This window comes from Eubalaena glacialis, chromosome 15 (assembly GCF_028564815.1).
Source record: "Eubalaena glacialis isolate mEubGla1 chromosome 15, mEubGla1.1.hap2.+ XY, whole genome shotgun sequence".
Taxonomy (NCBI): Eukaryota; Metazoa; Chordata; class Mammalia; order Artiodactyla; family Balaenidae; genus Eubalaena; species Eubalaena glacialis.
Genome location: NC_083730.1, coordinates 75,906,611 through 75,919,354, shown reverse-complemented (window position 1 = coordinate 75,919,354; position 12,744 = coordinate 75,906,611). Strand labels below are relative to the sequence as shown.

Below are 12,744 nucleotides of genomic sequence, written 5' to 3'. Positions count from 1 at the left end.
ATCATCCAGGATGCTCTTTATATCTATCTATCTACCTACCTACCTATCTACCTAGCTATCTATCTAATCTATCTATCTTGGCAGCACCGGGTCTTAGTTGCGGCATGTGGGCTTCTTAGTTGCGGCATGCAGGATCTTTTAGTCGCAGCATGTGGACTCTTAGTTGTGGCATGCGGGATCCAGTTCCCCAACCAGGGATCGAACCTGGGCCCCCTGCATTGAGAGCGTGGAGTCTTACCCACTGGACCACCAGGGAAGTCCCCAGGATGCTCTTTAAAGGGATCTTTGTTTCTTGATCCTGAAACCAGGATATTCCTCCTATTGTCTTTTCCATAGAGCCTAGACTTTTCTCTACTTTCAGCTTCTACCAAGCAACCCTGTAGGCCACTCTGAAGGATACCTTCTGTGAGCCATTATTATACTCAAATGAAATCTTACTTTTGAAATCCTGTTCTTAAATCTGTGTCTTGCTTCCTGTTACTTTGATTGAATGCCATGCTTCATGCTTCTCTGGTGTTGTAGCCTTAAATGCTCAGCTAGGTCAAGGAAGCCTCCGGTGGGACTCAGCAAAGCATCACATGTTAGAATGGAGTTGAAGAGGCCTTGGTGGTGGTTTGCATCCCAACTCATGACATGACTTTCTTTGTTCATTTAGCATCTGCCTGGAAAATGAAAGACTACCTTTCTAATTGTGGGAATTTCTCTTAAGAAAGTGTCTGAAACTTGAATGGGAACTTGCCCCACTTTTACTAATTTATCCTAGTTTTTCTTTTTGGAACAATATCTTTTATTCAAGGCAGTCCCTTAAATATTTTAAGGTGTCTTTTCAAATGGTGGGGAGAGCATGCCTACAATCTTATGCATTCCAAACAACTGGGAATGACCAATAAAATAGGAACTGGAAATTATGTGTAAAACATCTTTTGGCACAAAAGTAAGTCTCCCTAGACCAGGAACAGAGGGGAATTCTCATATATAAGCAGGGGTGAAGCCATGTGGCTCACAAATTTCAAAGGCTGTGTGGCGCTGGGTGGGGGCCAGAACCAGGCTGTGTAAGGTAATCCACTGAATGTGATGGTAAGACATCAAGTCACATATTTATGTTATATCTCAAATTAAACATTAACTTCCCAAATATTAATATGAATTGGTGGTAACACTACCAAGAGTTCATAAGTACTCACATAGTTTGGGAATAATAAAGAATTTAATTCCTATAAACGTGTGAGCTGGCGGAGTAAGGCAGAAATAGAGGAAATAAAAGCATATTTAAACTATAGACTTTAAACCAGGAAGGAAAAGCAATCTAGTACTGCATTAATAATTTAAGGTTAAAAGAATAAAAATAGTCATCTTACACATAATATTAATAACCTATTCCTCAAAATCAGATATTGGCAGTAAAAATGGCAACTGTGAACATAGTCCCCGTTATTTTAGAGACTCTTTTACAACTTTTCTGTTTAAGAATGAGTACACACCAATCCAATCTAAAACCTCCACTATCTATTTTCCTGAATATTTTAAAACTTTTTTCTTTTCACTTTATATTTTCAGACTTATAGGAAGAGTTGCAAAGACAGTACAAATCTCTCTATAACCATCATCCAGATTTCCCAACCAGTAAATTTTATCACATTCCTATAATCATTCTCTCTCCCTCTTTATATCTACCTACATATAATCATTCTTTCCTTCTCACTATATATACATATATATGTATATATATACCCGTGTCATTATTCATAGTAGTTACATGTGTGTATATATGTTTTTTCCTGAGCCATTTATCTGATCTACACCCCTAATCCAAATTCTTCCAATCGTTCCCTTTTATAGCAAAATAAATTCTTTGTCTGGTCCATCAAGGGTCACCTGAGGCATCTAACCAACAGGCTTTTTCCGTCTTCTTTTAATCTGGGAAGTATCTTCAATCTGTCTTTGGGTTTTATGGCCTTGACATTTTAGAAGTGTACTGGCCAGTAATTTTATAGAACAATCCTCAATATAGGTTTGCCCATTTCCTCATGACTAGATTCAGGTCATGCATTCTTGCAGAATATCACAGAAGTATTCTATGGTTTACTAAATCCATCATATTGGGAAGCCCATGATGTTGATTTAACTGGTCATTTTTTTTTTTCTATTCATGGTTTAAGTCATCAGATCTCCATGTAATAATTTTTTTTATTATTATTAGAGTTTAGTTTATTTACAATGTTGTGTTAGCTTCTGCTGTATTAACTGGTCATTGTAATTTTGCTCATTTGATTAAGTTGAGGTCTGGTAGGTTTCATCATTATAAAGTTACTGTTTTATCCCTTTGTAATTGATTAAATTTATTATGGCACGACACTTTGAGACTATGCAAATGTTCTGTTTCTCATTGAAGTTTCACTCATTAATTGTAGCATCCACTGAGGATTCTTGTCTGAAACAGTTGTTAACATGGTCTCACCAAATAGTGATGTCTATGTTTCCAATATCCCTTCTATATTTATTAGTTGGTATTTTATTATAAGGAAGAGCTCTTCATTCTTACTTGTGTAAACACAGACTCATGGATTCTTATTTAATGGATCATAATCTTTTAATCTCATTGGATGCTCACTTTGTCCCCTTCACGCTCACTATCCTACAAATGAAACTACTTCCCTGCCTTCTTATCACCGTAGCTTAATGTTGTCTGTTCTTGAACTTTACCTAAAGAGCCATATGCTTTCAGTCTTGTGTTGGTTTTTCTTTGGCTCAGCATTGAGGTTTATCTTTGTTGGGTGTAGCTGTAGTTTTTTGTTCTCTTGCTCTAGATAGTAACCCATTGTTTTTAACTTAATGCATCCTATTGTCAAACATTTGGGATATTTGTAGTTTTGCTATTACTTAAGCACTGTCATGACTACCTTTGTACTTGTCTTTCGTGCTCATATGTATGCATTTCTGTTGGGATGCACCTGGGAGAAGAATGTTCCTTGTCACTAGATGCTGCTAATCAGATTTCCTTAATGGCTGTACCAAGGTGGTACACACCCACCATCAGCTGGAACATTCTCATAGCTTCATGTCTTTAAAGCATAGTATTATAAATCTAATCTGTTTAGAGTGGTAGCCTCAAGATTTAACTCGAGTACCCTTTCCTTGGCAGGACCTGGTCTTTAATTTCTGTCCTTCTCTCTCTTTGAGGAGAGGCTGTTAGTCTTTTCAGAGCCTCCCAACCTCTCAGCCTTGTTTACTGGGATGGGCAGATACCTCAGGAGAGAACGCAGCCTCAGTTGCTGGGATCACCTCTCTGGGTCCCTACTTCTCTCCTATCTTGACCCTATCATTCTTTATTGCCTTGTTAAACTGGCTGAGCCTGAAACAGGCATGTTTCTATATCTTCATCAGCTTGAATAGCTCTTAAGAGGAGACAGGTCCATGCTATTCCAGAAGCTGAAATTTTAGGAGACAATATTAGCTGACCACTCTCAGGAAAGTCAGATCAGCAGATTAAAAAAAAACAGAATCTAGAAGATTTTTAACTTGTACCTAAAAGCTTGACCTACTAACCTACTAACATATATATATATATATATATATATATGAGAGAGAGAGAGAGAAAGGGAGGAGGGAGAGAGAGGGAGATGTGTGCGTGTGTGTGTGCGTGTGTGTGTATAAAATATGGACCCAAAAGATTAGGTGCTCTTTCAAAGTGCATCTATAAGTTCGTTTTGTCTTTGTCTTCAACTGATCACGCTGGGCTTGGAGAAACCTAGGCAAATAATGAAGGACCGGGATCCTATCGACCACATACACTGACCACAGTACATTACAATTAGAAATCATTAAACCACGTACACCTGAAGAAACCATTATTTTTTTAAGTAACAGTGATATTAGAGAGAATAATGGAAATTTATTAAACTCTTAGAACCGAGGGACTATATAAGTAAGTACTAGGCATCAAAACGTGGGTGACACAGCAAACTAGAAATGAGACCTACAGCCCTTGATGAATACACTGGGAATGAAGTCTGGATTTTAATGCATCAAGAACCAAGTCAACCAAAGTAAAATAGAATGAAATCAACAGTAAAAAGAGAAACTAAATAGAAAACAATCTGCAAATAAATCTAAAGCTTTGGAAATGCTAAAATTTGATACGGTCAAGAATAAAGAAAAAGAGTAAGGCTCAACAACACTAGGAATAAATAGAGTTCATTATTAGAGATTCGCTGGTGGTTAAAGAAATATTAGGAGAACACCATGGGCTAGAGTGGGCCAGTAAGTTTGAAATAGGTTGTTTATATTTTTCTAAAAACTGGTTAGTGTGGTGAACTATAGTGTGGTGAATATTTCTCTTAGTCCACTCAGGTAATGCATTTAATAAAATCTCATACTTTTTCATGTGAAAAGAAAAACTCAATCTACAATGAGAAAAGAATTACCCTAATCTGATAAAGAACGTCTGCCAAAAACTTCTATAAGCATCATTATGTTAAAAAGAATATACTGATGATTTTTCCCATTAGTCAGAAACAAGCCAAGCGGTAGCCTCTCTTCCTAACTGCTCAGTGTCCTACTGGAGGTCCTGGCGAGGGCTTGTAAACTTGCTCTGCTGCTTGTAAATCAGGCAGTTTCCATAACAACCCCCAAGCTTGTTTGCTGGTGGGGGCAGATAACAGTATTTATCTCAGTGGATTGGTGAGAGAATTAACTGAATCAAGTAAAATGCTTGGCAAGTGCCCCACACAGAGCGATCATCCCATCGACGGTGACTGTCCTGAGAACGGTATAGTTCAGTCTATGTTTTTAACCCATCCATGTTGACTTCATGATAGACTTCTGGAAATGGAACGATTCCTGGGAATGGAATGACTGGGATGAAAGGGTTTTGCAAGTTTAAAGGATCGATGCGTATTGCCAAATGCCTGTCTCGCAGCCTGTCTCTTCCAAACACTCATACTCACACTTGTTGAATGCAGTGTGATTCTAGACCCTTCACCCTCATGGATTCAGATATCTATTTAATGAATAGTCTCTACTCTGTCAGTGCTCCACCTATATAGCTTCCTGGACACGCATCCATTTCTCACATCACTGTGTTCTTGCATCTTGGGGAATGTCATGTTTGCTTTCTTTCAAGGTCCTTTTCTTGCTGCCCACTGAAAATAAAGAAATTTATGATGGCATAAAAAGACATCTGTGTGTCAATTACCCGATTCCAAGCCAGTGTGTGTTGAAACGGACCTTAGAGAGACCCAAGACGCTGCTGACCATTGCTACAAAGATTGCCCTGCAGATGAACTGCAAGCTAGGAGGTGCCCTCTGGAAGGTGGATATATAAATACGTGGGGATTTTGTTGCCTTCTCTTGCTTTCATCTCTCTTTGGTAGAATTTGTTAAGGTCCTATTTAATTGGAAATTTGCTTTGTGTTCTAACTCAATCTGCTACCTTGTTTAAAATTTAAGTTGCAGAATGCAATGTTCATCGGTATGGATTGTTTCCACGGTATTGTACATCGACGGAAGTCAGTCGCAGGATTTGTGGCAAGCATCGATCCAGACTTGACGTGGTGGGTAAGCTTTGGCAGACAGTGTTTAGTGGGGAGCTATCTGGAGGCCAAAGAGGAGAGGCGGACCTAACACACATTGATGGCAAGCTCCATGGACAAGTTGTTCTTAGTGATGTGCTCTCCTGATCTTCTGGCAAAGTTAGGCTCCCAGAACATTTTGTATGGAAGCCTCTGATCATTCTCTATTGCTGCCTAACAACTACGACAAAATGTGGCAGCTTAAGACGACACTCACATGACCATGGACAGTCCTGTGGGTCAGATGTTGGGCACTGCATGGCTCTCAGGGCCTTACAAGGCCGAGATTTTGTTTTTTTGGCTGCACTGCGCAGCATGCGGGATCTTAGTTCCCCGACCAGGGATCGAACCCATGCCCCCTGCAGAGGAAGTGCAGATTCTTAAACACTGGACCACCAGGGAAGTCCCAAGGCTGAGTTAAAAGTGTCACATAAGCCACATTCTCACCTGGAGGCTTGGGATCCTCTTCCCAGCATACGTCGATGTGGCAGAGCCAATTTTCTTGTGATTGTGGGACAGAGGACCCCACTTCCTTGCTGGCTGTCACCTACAGCTAGTCTCAGCTTCTAGTTTCATCCACGTTCCTTCTGATGTGCTCCCCGCCTCCCCTCCAACTTCCAACCCACCAATTCACACTGTGTTCTTGTTCTCTTTTGAATCTCTCCATCTTCCTCTTCTGTCATCAGCCAAAGAAAACTCGCTGATTTTAAAGGAGCTCATGAGGTCGGATATCATCCATCTGGAGACTCTCCTTATCTTAAAGTCAACTGTGCCATATAACATCATCACAGGGGCCAGATCTCACTATGTTCACAAGTTCCAAGGATGAGGACAAGCAGAATTCTGCCAACCGCAGGATTTGATCAGTGAGTCTCTGCATAGGGACACATGAGGAAGCACTTAGGATATACGTGGGTGAAGACACATATGGGAACATACCCAGTGGCCTGTAGGTATAATAAGATCTTGTCTTCATACATTTGTATATAATGTACTTGAATAAGGAGATGTGCTTCTATATCCTATGATTCTCCTTTTCTCCAGGGACCTTTTATTTTCTGTGCTTAGAGTAGAAAATAAAACCCATAGTGCAGATGGGTTTGCATATTCTTCTCTTGTGCATTATAGTATGTGGGACAGTCACAAACCACCACTATGTTCAATGCTGTTTGTGGCCCACTAGGTATAATTCCACAGTATCCTTTAAGGATCTTTTTTTTCCAGTCATACTCTAAATACAGTAACATGGATTTACTCTGCCTTTTTTAGTAGAAAATGTTGTGATAATAGGTAAAAAGTTAAGCTTGCATTCATGCAATAGATATTTTTGAGCACTTGCTATGTGTAAATACTGAGAATGCAGCAGTGAAAATGTAAAGCCAAAATATTTGATCCCATCCATCGGAGTACAGATTCAGATGAAGAGGCAAACATACATCATACCCTATCAGGTCATCCTAATACTCTGAAGTAAACAAAAACGCAATAAGGGGATAGAAACTCGAGACAAACAGGTGATTTTACTTGATACGTTGAGCAGTGGTCACAATAGCTATTACTGTTTTGAAGCAAACTGCTCCCTCCAAAGCAGATTCATATGGATGAACCATTGTTTACGACATTGAACTAGAAGTAGGAGTCTCCAGAAAAACACTGGGTTTGCACTTTGTGGAATTCCCCAGGAGCTGAAACAATATGAGTCATATGTATTCAAAGCATGTATAATTTGTAGTTAATGTTAACAAATGCTTCCATTCTATCTTACTCTTTGTGTGCATTCAAAATGTTACAAAATGCCTAAGATATGTGAAGAGACCAATACTTGGATCTCTGCAGCGGGATGAAGAATGGATCTTTAATTGGATCCTCAACTACTGATAGTGAATTTTTTTTTTGGTCATAGATTAATTTCATCATTTTGATTCTGAATTAATCTTGTTTTCCAAACTAACGGCTTATTTTTCTCCATACAGGTGGTTCTCTCAATGCATCATCCAGCAATCGGGGCAGGAGCTTGTCAATGGGCTGACAACCTGCTTGCATAGTCAGTGCCTGGTGGAGGCTGGAGGGCTTGAGTCTATACTGGTGGAGATACTGCCCCCCCACCTGGGACATCTGGCAATGAGTGAAGACACTTTTGGTTGTCACAGTGGGGATAGAGGTGTTATTGGCATCTAGTGGACAGAAGTTTAGGGATGCTGTTAAATGTCTTACCATGCATGGGACAGCAACACTCCCTGCCCCTGACCACCACAATCAATTATCTGGCTCAAAATTTTCATACTCTTGTTAAGTATGGACTAGACTGAGGACTTAAGCAGTGTCCTGAAAGCTACCATGTTGACAAATGAACATAGAAGTTGTCAAAAACAGTGGCCACTTTGTTCCAAGTTATGGTTTATTTATATGTGTTTCTGACTTCCTTTCAGCTGCCTTGAAGCTCTGGTATGAACAAAATTCATCTCTGCTACATTCTATCATTGGGTATCGAGATGGAGTGGGAGATGGACGGCTTCAAGCACTGATTGACCAAGAACTAAAACAGATGGAGTCCTACTTAGAAAATGCTTACAGAGGACAAAGGTGGGTATATTACTCATGAAGTGCAGATTTTGTAAGCTTTACATTTTAGTTTCCGGGGGCAGGGGGGAATATCTATAACAATTGTGATGTGTGAACTGGAACGCTGGATACAGAGGGCTTCAGTGGATGGGTGGGGAGAAAAAAACAGACCCTTCCCCCTTTGTGTTCCATGCCCACGTCAGAGGAGAAAGCAGAACTGAAGCCTTGCAGTAGCAGGTTGTTTCCCCATATGGAACCCCATGATTCTTTCTCTTTTTCTAATCTGCTTCCAAACCTTGATGGAGGAGGGCTTGCTAACCTCAGATATTCCTAAAAGTCCATGAACATAGCCTGTCAATGGTTTGTACTTATCCAGCTCCTTTATCCTGGAGTTCTGTACGTCTCAGGACTGGGGATTCCTCTCAGTTCCCTTCTCTGGCCTCACCTGTTTGTCAGTGAAGCCTGGTGCCCAGCACAGACAGTACAAGTAATCTTTACCTTGGGAGGAAGGGACCCTTCCCCTAGGATCTGAATGGCTATGAATAGAAACCTCCTTTACTTCCTGAATCAGGCTCTTGGAGCTAAGACAGTAAAATTGGGGTGTGTGGAGAGCTACCATCTGCAGACTCCTTTTAATGGCTCCTACGTGTGGGCTGTTTTCGACACTCTGAATGCTTCTGAGATAAGGCAGAGCAACCAGAGTGACACTGATCATAATCTTTTAAGTGTCAGACTAACTTTCATCGTGGTGAAGAAACGAATAAACACCAGATTTTTTAAAGTATTGAAAAGTATGAAGGAAGACTTGACAATCCATCTCCAGGAACGGTTATTGATTTAGAGGTGACTAGGACGGAATGGTAAGCCATCTTTCTTTATTTTAAAGATTCCTTTTTATTCAAATAGTAACAGAATTTTTTAAGGTTTGCATGATTTGCACGAGAAAGGAAGAATTGACCTAAAGAAGGTTAAAAATGATAGGTATATTAGATAATTTTTTCTGTCTTCAGTCATTTTGTTTCTCAAAGAATTTTAAAAACAGACAAATATTTATTGATCGTTCTAAGATGATTCAGTTGTTAGGAAGAAGGCTAGAACTTCTGGTTAACTTTAGACTTGTAAAGTGAATTATGCAAATGAGAAAGTTATGCAAAACCACAGCAAGAAATAAAACAGGACATTCATACCAACAGATAGGGAGAAATGAATTAAATTTGAAGAAAGACAGAAACACTGATTTTTCTAGTAGAAGGCATGAAAGGATTGAAGAAAACAAAGCAAATGAAAAGTACAATTAACAAAGTATAACATAAAATGATATAAACATTCAATATTTACAATAAATTGGTTAACCTTACCACTTATATAATTTAGGGAGTTTGAATATATTCTGGTGATATGCAGGGATGGATATTCCCGTCTTTCCCTGAATCTCTGAATCTCATTACCTATGACCATGTCTAAAGTGCTAATTTGATGTTTGCTGCCTCTAGGCATCAGTGCATATGCTTTTGAGTTTAAATCCCATGAGCGTTATTGTCAGTGATTTCACTGTCCTTTGTAGATTTGCTTTAGCAAATCATTGCTCAACAGTTAGCCAGGCTTCTAAATATAAAGGAAACTCTGTATCATGGATTTCTGTAAATTGTTACTTCAGAGACTAGGTTTGCTACATTGTTTTTCTTCTAAAATAAGCTTGATACCAATTATGTTCTATAATTCTAGGTATGACTTTTTTATTGTGAGTCAGTCTGTGGAAGAAGGCACTGGCACTGTCACTCCCACTCATTATAATGTCATCCATGACACGCTTTACTTGAGCCCAGATGCAGTACAGAGTCTAACTTACAAACTATGCCACATGTATTACAATTTTTCAGTAAGTATTTTTTTTTCTTTAATTTGGTAATGTGCATCTGTTAATCCCATACTCCTAATTTATCCCTCCCCCCTGCACTTTCTCATTTGGTAACCATAGGTTTGTTTTCTGTGTCTGTGAGTCTGTTTCTGCTTTGTAAATAAAAATAAGTTCATTTGTATGCTATTTTTTAGATTCTACATGTAAGTGATATCAAATAATATTTGTCTCTGATTTACTTCACTTAGTATGATAATCTCTAGGTCCATCCATGTTGCTGCAAATGGCATTATTTCATTCTTTATGAATGAGTACTATTCTATTGTATACACATACCACATCTTTGTCCATTCATCTGCTGATGGACATTTAGGTTGCTTCTGTGTCTTGGCTATTGTAAATAGTGCTGCTACGAACACTGGGGTGCACGTATATTTTTGAATTAGAGCTTTCATCTTTTCTGGATATACGCCCAGGAGTGGGATTGCTGGGTCATATGGTAGCTCTGTTTTTAGTTTTAAGGAGCCTCCATACTGTTCTCCATAGTGGCTATGGTAAGTATTTTTTGATACTGATTTTCCTTCAGATCTGTGAAATTGTTCAAAATTGAATCTACTTTTTGAACCTTGGATATCTGTAAAAATTTAAACTTAGGGAAAGCAGACATAAAAGTAAAAAAATCTTTTTGGTTGATCTTTCTCCTAAAGGGTATCATCCGAGTTCCTGCTCCTTGCCATTATGCCCATAAGCTGGCTTACCTGGTGGGCCAGAGTCTTCACCAAGAACCACATGAATCTCTGTCAAAACGTCTCTTTTACCTTTAACATAGAGAAGAAAGCATGATGGGATGTTGAAAACCACAATTTGTAAACTTACTTTCTCATTCTGCATCTGTACATCTTAAATTTTTTCCTAGATGCACAATCAGAATTTAAAACCATTCTTGACTGGACATGGACGAGACTCCAAGTGTGTTATGCTATTTTCAATAATACCACTAACTTAACATGAGGCTTCTCTTCTCCAGGCGGGAGAACTGACAGTGAGAGTTTTGTTTTACAATTTACCTCTCAAATGTGTTACAAGGACTTTATGATTAAACATGCCTGAATATTCTGTACTCCAAGCAATGCTGCTCTAATTGTAAAGGTTGGGGGACTTCCCTGGTGGTGCAGTGGTTAAGAATCCGCCTGCCAATGCAAGGGACATGGGTTCGAGCCCTGGTCCAGGAAGATCCCACATGCCGCGGAGCAACTAAGCCCATGCGCCACAACTACTGAGCCTGTGCTCTAGAGCCCATGAGCCACAACTACTGAGCCCACATGCCACAACTACTGAAGCCCACGTACTCTAGGGCCCTGCCCTGTAACAGGAGAAGCCACCACAATAAGAAGCCCATGCACCACAATGAAGAGTAGCCCCTGATCGCCACAACTAGAGAAAAGCCTGCACGCACCAATGAAGACCCAAAGCAGCCAAAAATTAATTAATTAATTAATTAATTTTTAAAAAAAGGTTGGGCATTAGTCACATGGAGAATATATATATCTATGAACAAGTAAATTCTACTTGGAAAATCATACCTACTTTATTTTTGTAACATCCTTTTTCTCAAGGACACTGAAGACATAAAAGTGGCAAAATTAAATGGGAATTTATTTGTGTTTAATATTTTGTATGAAAGAAACAACCTATATATGAAATAGTTTGTTCTTTGTACCTGCATGGGAATCTGAATTTTTTCTGGTGGAGCTGTAGTAAGGAGAGCTTTGCGATTTAAAAGTTGGTGGCTCAGGAATGTAACATTTTGTCACATTTTCCACAAAGAAGGTAAATTAAGGGCTTTGTTAGCATTTCTGTTTAATTCATTCTCTTGTGCATGTTCTAAGTGTGACATTATTGTGTTAGCTGTACCATCATCAGAAGAAAGTCTTGAATAAGTTGTTTAAATGAAGCTATCATGTTTTTCCTGAAAGCACACACATTATTTTTTCTCTCCCCACTTAAAACTATCTTTAAATAGACTTAAGAAACAATATGTGGGACTTCCCTGGTGACGCAGTGGTTAAGAATCCGCCTGCCAATGCAGGGGACACGGGTTCAAGCCCTGGTCCGGGAAGACCCCACATGCCACGGAGCAGCTAAGCCCGGGCGCGACAACTACTGAGCCTGCGCTCTGGAGCCCGCGAGCCACAACTACTGAGCCCATACACTGCAACTACTGAAGCCCGCACACCTAGAGCCCGTGCTCCACAACGAGAAGCCACCGCAATGAGAAGCCCGTGCACCAAAACAAGGAGTAACCCCCGCTCACCGCAACTAGAGAAAGCCCGCACACAGCAACAAAGACCCAACGCAGCCAAAAATAAATAAATAAATAACTTAATTAATTAAATAAAAAAACAATATGTGAAACTTTTGTTCTCTTATACTCCTAGAGTGGTATTTTTTTTTCTTTGAGGTGGGGTAGTTAGGGGACTTCAAATACATCAGAAAGGATATGTTTAAAAACAATATAATTGCTTTGATTATAGGTTAAACAATTTAGGTTTGCAATTTGAACCCATCTTAAAAGAAATAAAATTAAAACAAGTCTTTTAAATAACTGTAATCCCGGTAACGTCCTACCTAGCTGTATTGCTAATAATGATAAATATAATATAGGATATGGTCTCCATGATTAAAGATAACACATTCTTCTCTGAACCTAGAATTTGATTTATGATAATACATTTATGGTAGTACATTTCTAGA

At 39.2% G+C, this 12,744-nt stretch overlaps 1 protein-coding gene across 1 annotated transcript in view; it reads left to right on the top strand.

The window, feature by feature from the left end:
• The window catches only part of PIWIL3 (piwi like RNA-mediated gene silencing 3), a 29,595-nt gene extending 18,781 nt beyond the window's left edge, over positions 1-10,814 (top strand). Inside the window, 8 exon segments of the mRNA XM_061169260.1 lie at positions 5,123-5,338; positions 5,449-5,552; positions 7,544-7,614; positions 8,000-8,153; positions 8,859-8,913; positions 8,916-8,992; positions 9,858-10,011; positions 10,698-10,814. Of these exon segments, the coding sequence (XP_061025243.1) occupies positions 5,123-5,338; positions 5,449-5,552; positions 7,544-7,614; positions 8,000-8,153; positions 8,859-8,913; positions 8,916-8,992; positions 9,858-10,011; positions 10,698-10,814 (948 nt within the window).
• The last annotated feature ends 1,930 nt before the right edge of the window (positions 10,815-12,744 follow it).